Here is an 18,991-nt window from a genome sequence, read left to right as displayed (position 1 = left end):
TTTTCTAAGTCTGCAAGTTACTTATAAGATTTGAATTTTTCCAGTATGAGGTTCATTATTGTTGTTTTGTCATGTACTTTAACCAGAAAAAGTACAAATCTGAATATTACCTAACAAAGCACAGCATCCCAATTTTAACATCTTCCTTCAAGTCTTCTCCTCTCTCCTGTCTGCTCCTCTACTCTTCTTCTCCCACTCTTCCTCTCCATCTCCCTCCCTCCTTTCTCCAGTTACTTTCTTCTTATTCGATCTCCAATATTTCTCTCCTAACTGCCCACCTCCCTCACTCCCTTCCCCATCCTCTACCTCCTCCTCCTTCTCGCTGTTTTCCATCCCTCTCTCTAATGAAAGAGGGATTTTTGGAAGAGAGAGAGAGAGAGAATAAGAGGAGGAGGTTGAAGTAGAGGGGTGGCTCCCTATAAGAGCAGCTGCCTCCAGCCTCCACGTAGCCAGAAAAACCACGCTGAGACTGAGGGAAGGAAACATACGCTGACAAACTACAACCTGCACCCGAGGGACCCCCTATTGGCACTGACAGTACCACAGGTAAGAAGACCCTGGGGAGTAGGATGAAGAACTAACTGCTTGACCTCTGACCTTTAACACAGAATTTTTCACCTTTGTGTTTTTGTTTTTTTTTAAATGAATAATTGCTTGGATTTCGGTCTAAGGAGGAGGGCACTTTTGCTACACTAGTTGTCTTTAATGCCAGTGATATTGCAGTGTCAGTTTGATTAAAGTAATCATGTAACCTGAGTTTAACAAAAACAACTATACAGAAGGTTGGAAAAAGAAAACCTGCCACGTTTAGATGTTTTTTGTTTGTTTGTTTGTTTGTTTGTTTGTTTGTTTGTTTGTTTTTTAGTGGCCCTTGTTAGGAATAATGCCTTACTATCAACAATCATTTTTTGTCTGGATCACTACTCCATCTTCCACAGCTGCTGGAGCGTCACAGGATAATCGTTGCTTTTACTGTTGCAGCGCTGTGACCTTCTGACCTTTGAGCTCCTTGGGACTGAGTGTTCTTAATGACGCCGATCAAAGATTTCGAGCTTAACCTATTGTTGACCTTGGTTGACAGACAGGCGGCTTAATGGCACATAGTGCTCTAATGCGGTGTCTTCAGGTCGTAGATTCTGCATTTATTGAATCCTCTAAAAGAGCAGCTACAGACCCAGAATGACCACAGTTCAATACCACTTGTCTGAGTGGGTTAAAAGGCAACACTGATGTACACAACAGACAGACAGCATGAGGTGAGGAGGTGCATCAGAAGACTGCACATTTGCTTGGTTTTGTAAGTGTGTTGGTATTTCACCATTAGGGAGAGAAAGGTCACGAATCGCTGGTCCCGATTAGTCATTAATCATCAAGGCCTGATTTACTTCTGCGCTCTAGTAGGTTCCATGAATGAAAAGAAGAGTCTTTACAGAAAGATGCTGTTTGTGTTTACACTGTAACACAGACAGAGTAAGGAAAGGTAAATTAGGTGAGTGAACGTAAGATTTTCAGAACTCATTCCGTCAGAAGGCTATTTTTAGAGGTCAAGAGGATACTATTTAAATGACAATTCCCTGTCAATTCATTTATTTGAAAAAAAAAACCCTGAAGTTAATTTAATATTAGATGAATACCATGCAATATGAGTGTTCATACAGAATCCCTTCATAGACTGACTTTCAGAAATCGACATTTTCACAGGCAATAAATGTGAATTAATCTTAGGCAGGCAGGTTTGTTGTTGATATTTCTAACCTGCCACCTATAATGAAAAAGCAATACCCAGTACATGAAGAGCGGTAAAGCATTAAAGGGAGTAATACGAATGGATTTTATTGATCACATATAAAGCATCTGGCCACATCTGGCTCATAGTTTTGCTGCAGACCTGTATGATCTTTATGAGCCTGAACCATCGGAAAGCTGGAGTAATGGACCGGAGTAAATGGGATTGATTTAAATGGTCAGATCTTTTATCAAATGACAGTTTGATAGATCATACCTTATTCATTATGATTTATTTAAAATGAAAACCATTACATTAAAGGTTAAAGCTTTTTATCACAGTTATAGTGCTTGTAGATGTAGTAGATGTAGTAGTAGCAGTCTACCTCTGATGTATTTCTGTTAGTATTTTTCTCCTTGTGCCTTCAGGCTTTTATGTGTAAAACTCATTACTAAGAGGTGCGTGCTCTTTTTAAAGCTGTCAAGAAACCTTTATGAAGTTAATAACAAACTTTAAAATGAGGTCTCAGTTTTGAAACTTTTTTTTTTTTTTTTACATTGAATAATTAACCTCATGTTTGTGTTTAGCCTCGGGCTCACTTTTCATTTGACCTTGACAGGAACTCCATCAACAAAGGCACTGTTCAAAATGGATTTTCTCAAGTCAGCTAATACAAACAGGCTTTTATCCATCAACTGTTTGTGATACCTGATGTTTGGAAGTGCAGGCAGCAGCTTATATTTATCTGAGGTTCTGGTATATCTCCAGCGAAGCAAGCGTAGATCTATAGATAGCGCTCAGGCTGAATTTTTAACTGATACAGAGAGAAGCTAGAAGCTGTTTTCTCAGCCTGCAACAGAACTGGGTGTCATATTTACTTCTGAATGGCTTAAATTATGTTTGGAAGTTTTTGCATTGGCTCAATAAAATAAGAGGCTAAATGGAGAGAATGGGAGCAGAGAAATTAAGCAAAGGTATGAATGCTTATTGTTTGAAACCTGAGGTGAATAATTTGAGAAGAAATTGAAGCTTCAATACATCGCCGATGTTAGGTAATTGGACTTCAATAATCACCAAGACCAATGTGTGCAAAATCCAATTGCTCCGTATCTTAGCTGAGCTTTGTCCATCCTGAAAGACATTTTCTTCTGCTGATGAGCATTCTTTGTTTGGTTTTGTTTTTCTTTTCTTTTTTTGTGGGCAATTTGACTTTGCTGCTGCAGGTAGCTGGACAAACACTGATGCGGTGACCATGACAGAAGACTGAGAGTTCAACACCTCTGTAGTAGAATTACAAACACAAAATGTTTGAAATATTTACTAGAATTTTTTAAACCATATCATGCATGTACCTCTGAGATGTAAAAGATAATATCTTCTTTCCATTTCACTCTAAGATTTGAACCTCATCTAACGAGTTTGAAACTAAAGTCTATTAGAAGGGACTAAAAAGCAACACGACAACACAAGCACTGTTTTGAGGAAAGAAAAGACTTCTATTTCTCTCTTTTTTTGGAGCATTTAAAAATCCCAGTTACTGTTCTTAACCTACGCTGCATGAAAATCTGTCACTGCCCATGTATAAGCAATTGCTACTAATTTGTTTGCTTTAATTTTTGCTTGTTTGGGGTAAATTAATGAAGAACTGTTAAGTCTTATGCATAGTTATTGCGACATACTGTCTGTTCACAAACAAATACAAACCCAAACAGCACAAAAAAATGCTAAAAAAAAAAAAAAGTGTTATGTTACCTAACCTACCTAACACCATCCACCAGTTTAACACTAACAAAAACCCTGAATGTACCAGGCATTAGGAACACTTTATTGAGTTGCAGCCCTGTTTTCACAGTCCACACCCCATGAAGCTCATTGCCTAAGAATCCCTTTTAATCCATCTCCCCTCACCTCTTCAGTATCATTTAATTTGTTGGCTCCCTCCACAACGCAGCACACCTCATTAGCTTCATGGATAAACTTCCTTGACCCCTGTAGACTATTCTCATTCAAAGATTAGATGGAGAAAATAGAGGGAGGAAAAGCAGTGCTGGATCACAGGTCACATGGTGTTGTTCTTTTGCACAGCTTTGAGGGCTGCACTGAATTGACAGCAAATGTATTCAGTTAATCCAACGATACAATGTTCCTACCACAGCAGGATCCTCATCCATCCTTTTATGCTGGGAGGATTTCATAGATCCTTCGTCATGTTTCTTTGCTGCTCCCAATGCTCCTCCTTTCCCCTCTGTTAAAACACCAACGGGGAGCTGATTCCTGTCAGATGCAGCTGCTTGAGGAAAAACGCCCTGGCCTTTCTTCCGGCTCCTTCATTTGTTGGTAATGAAGGAACGGAAAAATAATATATCTTTGACAGCCAAACTGGAAGTCAGGATTAGTGTCATTTAGATAAAATGTTCAAACTTACACACTGTCTTTCACACAAGGATGCATTACAAGAGATGGATATGGTGAGTTGAGCCAGTTTCTATTAGGACTGGGACTTTAACGTGGTCATTTCAATTAATTAATTACATAAATAATAATGTTTTTTAAAAAAATAACGTATTTAATCGCACCTTTCTCAGTTCCCTAATTTCTGGCACACCGGTAACACTGACGCACACTTCAGATGGACAAACCTTCAGTGATGTCACCCAAGTTTAAAGTCTGGCAATGCCATCTTGGCCATCTTGCCATTGCCTGACTTTGCCTTGCTAATCCTATAATGAGCAAAGAGGTGGAGCAATGGTCTCCTATGACTGTACCCACATGTCACTCAAAGCAGCGACACCATTTATTATGAATGACTTTAAACGCGAATATAATATAAACAAACAAGTTATACAAAAATGTTTCCTCCATGCATGTGTCATGCTGTAAAGTTGGCTATGTTTACCTGTGGATTTTTAAAGGGATTCATTCACTTTTGGATCCAGCCTTAAGTGGCCATTGAAAGAACTTGCGTTTTTTGCCACTTCCACATTGGCTTAATCTTTCATCTCTGTTTGTGTGGGTCAAGTGCTTTGAAAGCCCGACATCCACCTGAACCACCTCCTGTCAGCTGCAGCACTATTCATAAACCACTGTCTATGTGATGAATGTCATCCAATCAGTGGTTAAACTGACACAAAGCATAACAGTAAACAGAGTTGCCAAATATCGTGCTGCATGATAGAAGAACTTACCTAAAAAAATATTTCGCCAATTCACATAGGGGGATTTTAAGCTCACAAATTACAGACTTGTAAAAGTTTCTGAAAATGACAATATCTGTAGTTTGAGAAATACTTACACTGAATCAGTTATTTTAAAACCAGTTCTTCACAGTCTACATCTAGTTGAGCATGTAAGCACTCCAATTACGTACCAATACAAATGTAATTTAGGGACTACAGAGCTAGCAGTGAAGGAGGTAGCCATCTTTGGAATATTGCTTGAACACTACTATGCAAAATGTTGGAACACAGCTTTGTACAATCCGCATTTTATTTTCAGTGTGTCATGCAGTGTGGGAGGTAGACTAACCTGGTCCTGGTCTGGACTAGTTTGGGTGGTCTTGAGTACAAACTAAATGCAATGGAGCCCTTAGAGTTTTTATTACATCTGTGTGCATTTTGACTATGAGTGTGAAAATGTCTGCCCTTGTACTGTACTTGTACTTTGTTTTGTTTTTTTCAAAATATCACAACCCCACATCATCCATATTGTACAAATACAAGGAAGAAATGAAACAGGATGGACAAATAGAGGTTGAATATAGGCAGGATGGAATATAAAGAAATTACAGAGCATATGCTCATCTTAAATCATAAACAAAAAATCTAAATCTTGTGTGAACCCTCTTGTAAGTACGTGTATGTGTGAGCCTCGTCTTAACCATTAATCGACCTTAGGTAATTAGATGCATTGAGAAAGGAAATTGATTTAGCTTAGCGTGTCTGCCTGTAATGGCTTCGGCTGCCACATCACCTACAGTCTGATTGACTGGGAGCATCTTATAAAAAACACTACAGGTTTCTTCTAAATGCGTGTTGTGATGCGTGTCAAACGTTTTGTCAAAACGCCCACTCTGCAGACACATCTGGGAGCATCTGTGCTGCTGAAATGATCTATGAAAAGGAGACAACAAACAGGATCATAAGAAATAACACCTTTTGCTAATAATAAAGCAATTTTTTGAGTTTTTTCTTCCAGTTAACCCATGTTTTATTGATTAATAAGAAAGAAAGAAGTTTAGATAACAGATCTCTCCTGCTGGACAGTCACAAATCTATTTGTAGCATTTTAGGGCTGATTATTATCTTGAGATACAAATAAAGCACATACTGCTCTGGTACTAAAGGGCTAAATAAAGAGATGAAATCAGCCTCTTATTTTTTTTTTTTTGAAAAGGCTTTGTGTGTCGCTGATTTGACACGACTGATTTGACAACTCTTGGGCCAAAGGTGTTGTCTTGTTTTGTCTTAAGAAGCAAAGAGAAAGAGATAAGAAAGTGTATGACAGAGAAATGAGGGGAAAATACACCTGAGGTTGTAGGAAAGAGACTGAAAATGTATTAGTCTCAGAGGAAAGGAGCGGTGAGGACAGATGAATGAATAGGTAGATAGCGTATGTAGGAAGGAAAAATCAGTATAATGATTACATATTTTTATTCAACATGCTTGTAGCATAGATCTGCTGTCCTGAAATGTGTCAAATCAATGACCACTGCCATTTTGCCAGCTAGACATCAATATTACAGCAAAGAGCACAATGTATTTTGAGTGGGCCTGGGACAGGTTGTCAGTCAAAGTGACTGTCCTGACAGATGAAGGACTCTGGCTGCAGGCAGAAGACTAAGTAACGTTTAATTACCTGTCAAACTGACTCATCAACTAACAATACCAACATCATGAGTACACAGTAATTATTCAGTATTTGACTGTTTTCTTTAATATGCTTCTCCTCTCTCTTTTAATTATTGGAAGCTATTGTTCTTCTATTTAAGTCTTTAAAGAATACACATTTTAGTACTGGCTGTGAAGTATATTTTTGGCATTAACACTTGAGATAACCTTTAAATAATTACAGATTGAGAAAGGTGTAATAACAGCCATAAGTATGTACATTTTGTCCAAAAATACACATAGATGCATTGTATAGTTACATAATCAGCATATGTAATACAGAAGTATCCATAATAAAGAGGATAATGCTAATCCTACCTCCTGAAAAACATAATGAAAAAAACAAAACAAAAAAAATAAAATAAAATAAACGATCAAAAACCAAATGTGTAAATGAAGCAATGTCCATAAATGCAACACATTCTCACTTCCAGTTCATCACATATGGGTGCTTGGTTTCAACCCTTTGGGCACTGGACCAAAAAAAGTTCTGCTATGGAGAAGAAGTGGTGGATGACAACAAACGCTTTCATTTATGATACCGAGTTCGTGACTTCTCCAAACTCCTTGCGAATATAAATATAAGCATTTTTACTTCCACTATAAAGTTGGGCCTTTAAACATGGAGGTTTTTGAAGACTGACTTACTTTCTGAGTTATCCTTCAGTGGTCATTACAAGAGCTGCGGTTTTTGGTACATTTGCTGTCATTTTTCACCCTTGCCATACAGCTTAGGCACCAAACCCTCTTGGCTTGGTTTAGGAAAAGATTGTGGTTTGGGTTACAGTTTCACAATGTTAAGAAAATGTTCCAAGTAGTGGTGGGATGCAATTAAAAACATGAATCTAATTAATTATAGGCTTTGTAATTAATTAATCATGAATAATCACATTTTTGTCAAATAGCAATATTTGAAACAATATGCAATAAGTTTTTCAATTCAAATAAATTTTAGTTGATGACTGAATCGATGAATAGACATATATGTGAACTTAACAAAAATGTTTGTTTCATTTGTATTTATCTGTGCATTTTTTATCTGTCTACTACATTCACAGATTACTGCAAACTTAAAGAATATGGTGCATCGCCCCAGAGCTCATTTGCATAAACGAGTTTCATTTATACAAATGTGGTGCAGGGAGCGGAGGTCCGCCGCATCACGAAATTTTCGTTAAATGTCTAAACTAGCCATTATTGAACTAAAACAAGGACAGATTCAGCTTATTTCTCAACTCAAATGCTTTAAGAAATACATTTTGCTGAACAGTTTTTGTAATAAAAGACAAAGTTTGTGACCGAGCCACCATGTTGGTCTGATGTTTCTGCACTGAATGCGTCCTATGTATCTTCTTTGCCGCTGGCAAATAAACTTTTAGGTGCATTACCGCCACCTACTGGGCTGGAGTGTGCATCAGTGTTACCAGTGTGCCAGAAATGAGGGAACTGAGAAAGGTGCAATTGAATGTGTTATTTTTTTTAACGTGTTATTTTTTCTGTAATTAATCAATCATAATTAACGTGTTGAAGTCCCAGCCCTAGTTACAAGGCAAACGTTTCCCCTCTGCAACCCCTCTCTCCTTCATTTTCTTGGTGACAATTTCCACCACATCCACCAAAAGTGATTCATCAAAACTACATGCCATATAATTAAAGACAAATGCAAAAAAAGACTTTCCAGTAATGCGTCAAGTGATCTGGCCTCTTAAAAAAAAAAAAAAAAAAATTAAAATTGCTTAGCATGAGACAAGGTTGATAATTAAGTGAAATATCCAAATTAAATAGACATAAATATTATTGCACTCACTATAAGTCTATATTGCACATATGGATCAAATAGTTAAAAGTAAAATGGCTCGTATTTAATGGAATTAATACAATAAAAGGTGACAGGGTACGAACACATGGAAAGCTTGAGGCAACTGATTTCACAGAGTAAAAGTTAATTATCAGAATGTAAAATATATGAATTATCCCTCATTAGGTTTTCAATTCATTCACACGTGTATGCATATAAATACTCTTAGGAGCACGTCTGCACATGTTTACTGTCCTCAGTAATGTCCCTGTAAGACACTGAGAGCAGTTATTACTAGACATAAAGCTTAATGCAATCATATCATCAAAAGTTACAATTATTGGGCTGACTACAGTATGAAACACGTGAACTTGCGCAGCCTTACATTACTTAATACATCAGTTAGGGATTTTCTTTGTGTTCTTTCATGAGCACAACTACATCATGTCCAGAATTATAGAGTGAACACGAAGTAGGAAGTTACATCCGAGCAGAGGTAGTGACATGGTGCACTGATGGGAATTTGACAACATAGTGGTTATTACAAAAGTCACGCAGAAGTCTGCAGTTCAGCTCTAAAATATAAAAATGCACTCCAAGACAGATGCACACTTCTCTGTTCAACCAAGTGTGAATAATCCGGCTTTAAGTCGTGCTTCAACCTGGGAGTAATTTATTTTATATTTCCTGTTCTTGATGAGAAAATGGCAATAATGGAGGAAATAATGGTGGAAACAGTTGATAACAGTTTGAGAATTTCTGAGGGCTGTGCTTAGTGAGAGTTGTGTGTTACTGGATGACAAGACCACAAGTCAGACTAGAACTTACAGTAAAGCTCCTCTTGAACGATAACAGTACTTGTTAACAGCTGACTAGGTGTACTTTTTAGTGAGCAGTTTTAAGATGGTCGTGAAGTTCGCTGCTTTTTCCATTTCGAAAAGCTGTTACAGTTACACAAACAGATACCATCAAATACACACTGCTGACTCTATGCTGCTGTTCCCACAGTGACACTGCATGCTCTAACTTTTTGGTGTTCACTCTAAGGTTGAGAAATATTGAGACAGAGGTTTCCTTTCATCTGAAAGATGGTCTAAATCATCCTGTGCTAGACTGTGAGACCTCCATCAGCAGTGCCTCAGTGCAGCTCCACACAGTAATGATTTAATTAACTGGTTTATTTAGTGGTTAATTAGTTAATTAAAAGTAGAGTAATTGGGTTTTAACGGCTCTCAAGAGAACCTGGCAGACCTTAATATAAGACCACAGTGACGATCGGTTGTTGAGACACTTCATTTTACAGTGCCTTCAACAGCACAGAGTACTTTATAGACAAGGGAACAGAAAAATAGATAAAGACTGCTCTCAGAATACCTGAGTGTGCATATATGTAATATCCTGAGTTAGGACAGGAACAGCCGGTACGTAACGTTGCAACTGAAGTTGGTTGTTCCCTGTGTTCACAATCAGTTGTAGCACTGGGGCTGCTCCTTTAACCTTCAACGACAGCTGTTCAAACATGTTCCTGGGTTAACTTTGAATCTTGTTTCACAAAGTTAAGATTGTTATAAAAATCATTCTGACAGGATAGAGGACTGTCCTGAACTCTTGACCTAAACATCTGACACTTAGCAAAGAACTTTTAAACCTATAGGTCTTTTTTCAGAATGTTGACTTAGTGGTAGCAGCTCCTGGTCTTATTCAGATACATTCATGGTTCTTAGAGGATGAATATCACTGATTTTGGTTGGTATTCGTGACTCTGATGTATTTGCATTGTCTGGTCACACCTGAGTAGTGAACAGACGTGAAAATGTGATGGCTCCTTCATGCATCATCCTCCAGTTTTTAGAAGCCAAGTCAACAGAGTCAATGACAAGAAGATGGAGAATAAGCTTCGTTGTGGCCAAATGAAGGCACCCAAGCTGTTTGTCTACCATCTGCCAATTGAGTCCCACCCTTATATTCCTGCCTGAAATGTTCTTCTTTGTCCTTCTCTGACAAACCCATCCTCTTTCAGAACAAAGAAAACTTGACACGCAAGACATCTTTTCCACGCAAGTCTGATTAAATTTTATTAATTATGCAAGGTTACTGTTTTATGTGTAGGTAGGGATTGGAGTGGACTGTAGTGCCGTTACACTTTTATCAGTTTTTAATTACTCTGAATAAATTCCAAATTGCTAAGACATTATTAAAGTGTTTGAACCACAGATTAGTTTTACTTTCTGCAATGTCAGTTTAATGGATATTGACAACCTGCAGCTGCACGAGCAGTGTGTGTCAGTGCATTGTGGAGGTAAGGTGTGTGAACATATGTACGTATGTTTGTGTGCTGTGTAAGTGTGTGTGTGTCTATGTGTGCTGTGCATGTTTCGTGAGTTTGAGTATGTCTGCTTGTCAGCAAGAAACAATGACTCAGTTTGTTGCCAGAGGCATTAATTGAGGCATCAATTAAAAGAGTTAACGAGTTTGTTTAATGAGATGAAAACTCGGGTTGTGTTTCTGACGTCAGACTCACCAGACTGGGCTGTTCCTACCAAAATAAGGTCAAACCATTTTATTTCTGTTTCCTATGCTCACCGTTGTTTCATTTATTCCTGCTTTCCTTTTCACTTCATTCAGTTCTGTCATTTTCTCATCTTTAATTGTTCCCTCTTAATTATGAATCTGCCCTAAATGTCTATAAATGCCCTCATATTGTCTATATGATATGACAGAATAATGAGTGACTGGTAGAAGTCCTTAATAATGGTAATTGTACTTATGTAATATTAATCAAATGTGACCTTTATCTTTGTTAGCTATTATTGTGTCATTAATGACAAATGTTTGACTGGTGGTGGCTGGATGTATGTGTGGCTCATTACTGAAACAATCTTCACAGGAATATTCTCGTATTTTTATGAAATGTCTTTTCTTGCTTTCTCACCCAGAGTAAGATAAGAATTCTGTTTCCTTTTAGTTAGAAGAAGCAATAGGACATTCTTAGGCTAGTGTTCTACTTTGCACATTTCTGAAAATCCTAGATAAATAAAAAATAAATCGTGTCATCAGATGGTGTACAAAAACTCTGTGTGGATGTCACCTGTCACTATGCTACAAAGGCACAACCTACACATGGGAATACATAGACGCCAACTTACTGTACCTTGCTGGAACACACCCTCCAAGGAGACGCCTAGCAGACTAGAAAGTAGCATTAAAAGAACATACCTTGGTTATGCTCCATTGTGCAACCACAAGGGAGTATAGTCAAGCTATAAGGGTCTAAAGCTTAGATTAGCATAAAGGCCAATTCATAGTTTCTATACTGATGCAGATTTTAAAAGCAGGCAGTGGACAGCAGCTCTATTCATACTACAATAGGTATACATCACTTTGCTGTGGGGTCGTATTACCCCATCATTATCATGATGTACAATAAAAGTGTCGATGATGGAGGATCTCCTTGTACAGTCTCTTTTCATAACAAGCATTTGTTTGAAGCATTATTTGTTTCCCTGATACATGTACAGCTGCCGTAAATGCAGTGTGGCCAGTCCATGTGGTCACACATTTATGTCACGTGTACCCTTTTCAGATAGACACATGCCAAAAGAATGAATTGGCCTTAAAGATTTAGCACTAGGAAACAGCTTGCCAAGCTCTGTCAAATGTGCCCGCTAAAATCTAAAATAATATATTTTATTTAATTTTATGAATGTCTTACATAATGAAATTAATGTCATGTATGAAATAACAAGGAAAAAAGTGGCACAAATGTACTGGTTCATTTTTACTACTCTTTTAACGCAATTTCTGCCACAGCAAGCTGATGTTTTCTCAGACAAAGCTTTAAAAATGCACGGTACACTACTTGCTGAGCAGCAAATGGCAGGCAGGCACAGTTAGGAACTCACAGGTGAGCACAGTGGCACATTTAAGAGCCAGATTTTTCCCTCAGGAGATAGTGGAGAACACAGTGGAGACAAAAAACAAAGAGAAACGAGAGTTAATATTAAAGTTTGCTCCGAAACTGCTACAGTAAAGGCTCTGTAAGAAGTTCATCCCATCAGCTTAAAATGCAGTGATATTTCAGTGATGTGTCCACATATAGACAATGTCACTGTGGCTTGTAGACCAGCATCACCTACCAAGTCCTGCTCTCGTAAATTAAGCATGTCACACTGAACAATCCCATATGATGTTTGGATGTATTGGTGGATGCCATACGTATTAAGACACAACATATAAAGACACTTTGCTTTCATGCCAAACGAAAAGTCTGTTTCATTTGAGTTTATTTCTGCCAGTGTCTTATAAATCTACTTTAATTTGAGCAAACATTCACAGACCAGTCACACATCAACATACATAGCTGGATACTAGTGAATTATAGAGGGGTAAGAGAATTTATACAGTGGCTGTATCGAACAGTTGGACTGAACCTGTGTGTTTTGTGTGTCCTGTGTCGTGCAGCAGACGGTGGGACCATGAAGACTGTGGTGGCTCTGCTGTTGCTCTGCCTGTGTAATCCAGCACAGAGTGACTGTCAGGCTGACTGCCTGTCCTGCAGCAACATCCTGCCCAAACAGCTCAGTTTCAACACCATGGTGAGGAGTCTGCACACATGCACACGCACGCACGCACACACACACACACACACACACACACACACACTACAGATTGTAAGCCTCTACACAAAGTCACGAAAATGGACCACAGTAAATACAAAAGTTAAAAGTTGAATTAGGAATGTTGTAATAGATGTAAACGTTAAAATTATTTCTTTTAACCACGGAATCCCATTTAGCTGCTTCAATTTCAGTGTTGAGATCATGATGGCTCATTGCTCCACTGTCATTTTTACGTTTATCAGTAAAAAAAATCTTAAAAAGTACTTTTCCTGCTATGACAAGTCAAAATGTCTTCTATAAAAAGGCCAAAAGTGACTGTCTTTTTGCACATTTATAATCTCAGTCTCAAGGAACTTGGAGCAAAAGTGATTTTTCAAAGAAATTAAGGAAAATAAAATCGCTCTGAAATATTGAGAAGCAAACATTTCATTCAGACAAAACTAGACTGCAATCTCATGAATAATCAAACTCACACTGAACACAGTCTCTCCACTGGGACTCTTTTCATTTGGTGATAAAATAATTGGAAACTCCTCAACCCACCCTCCTCTATTCAACCCGTCCTCTGAACTGCTGCTTCACTGTCTCTGACTCAACAAATTACCCTTTTGGCATTTGAAATTTAATTTGTTGTGGCTAATTGATTCCTGGGGATAAATGTGTGTTTCTCTTCTCCGTGCTGTTGCCTTGAGGTTGTTTCTGTCTGGTTAATGGCATGTCTGCATCCCTGACATTTTTGCAGCAACTAGAAGAAGTGCAGATGGCTTAAAACATAAACTATGAACTGGTGGTGTTAGGCACTTAGGTCACAGTGGTATTCCAAAGGGACCTCAAGTGAGCCTGCTGAATTGGGCTCTTTAAAGACATCTACTGACTTACCGCCCCCTTCTTGGAATGAATGCCTCCTTGGGTTATTTTAATTTCTAGTCTCTTTTATCTCTCCTTCCTAGATGAAAAGCATTTTACATGTAAATCAATAAGGGACTAGAGCTTCCATAATTAGCCTGCGTCATGGAAACAGCAACTGATGCGTTGAAAGCAATGTAGTATTTCATGCACTGTGACAATCCACAGAAATATACATTTTTCCTAAACAAAAACAAGAAAACAAGGTAGTGTTAGAGCCTCTATATTGATGTAAGGATCAGGGGCAGGTGAGTGGTAGTAAAGAATAGGGTTAGAGTAGGCTTCAATGTCAATGTAATGTGCTCTGAAGTGATGGAAGCATGACTGCACACACATACACACTCACACAAAATAACCATTAAAAAACCATTGAAGTGGAAGATACAGGTGATAAACAAGCTAGAGATGTAATCAGTCTCCTTTTGTAATGTTGATTTTGGCATAAGGATTTTCCACTCAAGCAGCCCTGTCAAATCAAAAGCTTTTCAGAACCCTATAGCATGTGTTTAAGGCACTCTGCATTTGATGGAGAAAAAGTATTTTCAGGTGTACAGAAATAATTACGACTTTGTTTGGCTACATAATATGTTTATCTACTTCCCCTGCTCTATTTATCAGTTATATTTGCAAAGGTTTTCAAACATGGACATTAGACTCAATCCTAATATATTTTAATCCATGGCTCTAAAAGCATACAAAAAGCAATGTAGCAGAATCCGAATAATTTTAATAATCCATTAGGGAGATTGCTGAGATTCTGGGTGTCTCAAAAGCTCCATTAGTTCACAGCACTACTCAAAACAAGTGTGTCAAAAAGCAAATTTGAAAAAGTTGAAATACGTAGCAAAACAAGTAAGCACAACAGTAGCGGGTTGCACGTATTGTTATGAAACTAGTAGTAAGTCTGGGAGTCTACAGCGGTGCTCCAGGCTAGGCTTTAGAACTGCCAGCAGACTGCCACTCCTACCGCTGGAGAAAAAAGTGTCATCATATACAAGATGATGAGAAAATGACTTTTCTTCTTCCTTGATCTATTAACATTATGACATCCATAAATGCATTTGTCTAATGCATTTATGGGCTGCACAGTAGCTTGGTGGATAGCACTGTCGTCTTGCAGTTAGAAGATCCCCAGCCTGGGCCTGGGATCTTTCTGCATGGAATTTACATGTTCTCCCTGTGCATGCATGGGCTTTCTCCGGGTACTCTGACTTCCTCCCACAGTCCAAAAACATGCTGAGGTTAATTAGTAATTCTAAACTGTCCGTAGGTGTGAGTGTGCTTGTTTGTGGTGACCTGTCCAGGCTGTCCCCTGCCTTCACATGAAGTCAGCTGGGAGAGGTTCCAGCCTATAGATACTTTTAATTCACATTTTTACAAGTTATTCGGATTTTTGCTTGTCCTATTATTCTTCAATTCCAGAGGGCAGGATGTTTCTGAAAACAGGTAAAAGTTAGAATCAACCACAAATAAGACATTTAATTTCCTTGGAGCACCATACCAAATTCAACAGACACAAAAGCCTCGAGGCACAAGAGACAGTTCTAAATACTCTATGGAATGACTATGCTGTGCAAACAAACTACATATAAGAAATTCTTAATAAACCTCAGAAGGACAAAATAAGCAATGACTAATTAAACATTTTTTAAATACATTTATCCATATATTTAGTAAATCTAATAAATATATTTGCTGATAAACAGAGATCTTTCTGTAGACTATGTACATTGAAAGGTTTGCATTTTTGCAGAAACAATAATAGGTATGATGGATGGATGGATGGATGGATGGATGGATGGATGATGGATGGATGGATGGATGGATGGATGGATGGATGGATGGATGGATGAATGGATGGATGGATGCATTTATGGTCTCAGTCACTAGTTTCAAGTCTCCTTCAATTTAAGAAGATGTTCACTTAGGAAATTATGGCCCCATTTAGGATAAATGACAAAGCAGGGTATGTTTTAGTTTGGTGTTACCTGGTGATTGATGGATTGCTACCGTATCTGCATGCATAGTGTCTCAGTCAGATCCACCCCTTGCTCATTACGTCTGGCCTCAATAGACCAAGGAGCTGATGGGCAAATGCCAAACTAAGTCCAATCAATGGTTGATCAGACAACATGTCCATCTTTTACATACAGTCTATGTTATGTTATCATACACGTGTTTAGAAGATAAAATTTTCACAATCTTAGGTAAGTGTGTCAGAACATCTGTTAATTATTGATTTTGAGAGGAACATGAATGTGTAGACAGCATTTCATTGCAATCTGTCAAATACGTTTATAGCATTATCAACAATACCATTCCTAGAGCCAGCTGTCCATCCTGAGGTCTGTCTATTATATGATGTTAGCAAATTTATCTGAAATGACTTTAGAAAGATAATGAAGAGAATCTTTTGTCTTTGCCTCTGCCAGGTGTGTCTCCTTGAGTGCGAAGGTAACGTTTCTCCATCCTTCTCCTGGGATTTCTGTCATAAAGCGCTGTCATCTCCCCTTTCTTCGCTCAGTGATACCATGCGGAAAAGATCTCAGGAGGAGGTGGAGGCCCTGTTTCCTGAGCAGGATGAGAACATGGAGGAACGTCTGTTGCTGCCTGTTGCACTACAGAGGTTTGATCATGTGACCCGGGCACTCGGCGTGGACGACAGGGATCTAGGTGGCAAGGGCAGTCAGCCGAACACTGCCTACAATTCCCAGAATGCCCTATCTCTTGAAGATGAGTATGAGGATGAGGAGGCAAGGCAGGAGGGAGGGGATGCTGACATGGTTGCAAGAGGACAAGGTGACGAAGGGCTGAGTGTCTCCAAGAGGTTTGGCGGCTTCATCAAAGGGAGGCATGACTACAGGAAACTGATGTCCCCGGGAAGGTCATACCAGAAGCGGTATGGTGGCTTCATCGGCATTCGAAAATCAGCCCGCAAGTGGAACAACCAAAAACGTTTCAGTGAATTCCTGAAGCAGTATCTGGGGATGAGCACTCGAGCCACTGAGTTCAACAGCCTGTCAGAAGACCTCACCCAACAAAATGACGTTTAGTGGAGTGCACCTTTAAACCACTGCCATAAAACTATTTCCTGATGTGTTTTCATTGATCTTGTTTTGTATTCCAATTACTGCCATGTCAAAGTAACTTGTGTTATCAAAGCTGATTTATTGAATTTAAGTAAATTACCAAAAATTAGGCCTCTAGTCTATGACTCCAGTTGGAGGTCTTGTTGTCCCAAGACATGAGAATGGTTGTTTCTGTTTTCAGTCTCATGTGTTTACATTAATTCTCGTCCAGTTTGATCCTCCAGTGGAGGTATTAGAAAATTTGCCTCCCGTGAAGCCCATTGTTGAGACTTCCCATTCTGCGCCCCCTTGTGGGATGCACGTTTGATTAGTCGCCCAAAACTTTATCCTCATGACCTTTAAAGGAAACTCTTTCTGGTAATTATGGGTAGCCATATGAATGATACAACAGGATATATTTTACTCTTAAATGCAATCTGCCAGATAAATCAACAATGGAAGTTATTATTTGTGTTCCTTGTATGATATTATTTGATTTTTACCAAATAAGTCTGTGCTCAGCCATGTATGAAAATCTTACATTTTACACATCTTACAATCCTTTTTTTCTTTTGGGGGGTATCCATACTTGTTGAAAATATTTAAGATTCTCTCTCTTTATTATACCACCATCAGTTGGCAAAGAACATAACTTGGCTTCTGTTAAAGAATAATATCAGTGTTTTTTTCATATTCTGGCTTCATGGTGAGGGTAGTATCAGCAGTAATGTAAAGTATACTGTATGTGATTTGTGGTAAATAAATGAAAACTTGTAAAAACAGCCAAAACCGTTGATTTATCACTGTGCCAAAACACAGCTGACACAGGGCTACTTGGGCTAATTTCAATAGATGGTGAATTAAAAGATTACAGAGCACTTAACAGTCATCCATATATGTTACTGATCATCTGCCAAACTCGTGATATAAAAGTGAGTATCATCTATGACTGGCTCTTGTCTCCAGATGCCAGATTCCTCTATGTACAAACAATATTTGGGTCTTTGAACTGTACTGATGTGAAATGTTTTTGTTGCCCATAATGAGGAATTGTAAATAGCTTAATTTAAACATTTCAATAAATATAGTTTACTATTTCCTTCGTGGCTTGTCATGCAGCAAATGATTCTGTGTCTTGAGGTGTTTTCTTCTCAGTATAGTAAAGCCAGTAATGGCAGCTTTTAAGTTATTTTAGATTTATATAGTAACTGCTTTGGCTCATTTTTGTCCTTCCAATGAAGCTCTGAAATACTTTTCAGTGTTGGTAGTCCATTAACAAATGCTTTGGTTTTTCTTTTCGAACTTGAGATGCACTCAAGAGGTGTTCGGACCTCTGATAAGGCCAATACCCTGTCGTGCTTTTTTAAAGACAATGATCCCGATCCTCTCCTAAATTTAACAAATTCTTCCTTTGCCCGTGCTCTACATCTATACCAAGTTTCATGAAAATTGGCCTGGCTGTTTTTATACAGTCCTGGAGAATTATAGAATGCAAACATAAGGTTTTTGGAGGAGGTGATAAAAAAAAAAAAATTGAAGGCCTAAAAATTAAAGCTCAATTTATTATACTTAGACTATACTTAAATACTTTTAAAACATAGCCTATGAGTTACTGCAGTTACTTTAGTTATTATTAACAGCAGGACTGTCAGTGTTTCCTAAATCATGGATTAAATGCAAATAATGACAATACTACTACTACTACTACTACTACTAATAATAATAATAAGTACATAAAAGAATTCCCACAAAATGAAAATGTTCTGGTTTCTTCCTAATTCTCATTATCTTGATAGTTGGATTTAGTTTGACACATCTGACTCATGAATACGGCAAGGATGAATGATATCAAGATTGTGGTACAGCATTTAAAAAATGACAGAAAATTCAGTTGCAACATATCTTTCCAAAAACAGAGCTGTACCTAGTCTTCCCTCACACAGACTGGATAAACCTCTCAAGAGAATTATGCCACCATACATTTACAC

At 38.2% G+C, this 18,991-nt stretch overlaps 1 protein-coding gene across 2 annotated transcripts; it reads left to right on the top strand.

Annotated features, from left to right (window-relative positions):
• Positions 1-406: 406 nt before the first annotated feature.
• Positions 407-18,126, top strand: LOC111587413 (prepronociceptin-like). 2 transcript variants are annotated; one of them, XM_023297356.3, is made up of 3 exons: positions 407-546; positions 12,872-13,005; positions 16,368-18,126. In XM_023297356.3, the coding sequence occupies exons 2-3, from the start codon at positions 12,886-12,888 to the stop codon at positions 16,986-16,988; spliced, it is 741 nt and encodes a 246-aa protein (XP_023153124.1). In that variant the 5' UTR covers positions 407-546; positions 12,872-12,885; the 3' UTR covers positions 16,989-18,126. The 2 variants fall into 2 exon arrangements, with proteins under 2 accessions (XP_023153124.1, XP_054870132.1); XM_055014157.1 differs by having other exon boundaries at positions 421-546; positions 12,875-13,005.
• The last annotated feature ends 865 nt before the right edge of the window (positions 18,127-18,991 follow it).

Source organism: Amphiprion ocellaris, chromosome 1 (genome assembly GCF_022539595.1).
Source record: "Amphiprion ocellaris isolate individual 3 ecotype Okinawa chromosome 1, ASM2253959v1, whole genome shotgun sequence".
Classification (NCBI taxonomy): Eukaryota; Metazoa; Chordata; class Actinopteri; family Pomacentridae; genus Amphiprion; species Amphiprion ocellaris.
The sequence above is the reverse complement of the archived record's forward strand: the minus strand, read 5'-3'. Positions and strand labels throughout refer to the sequence as shown.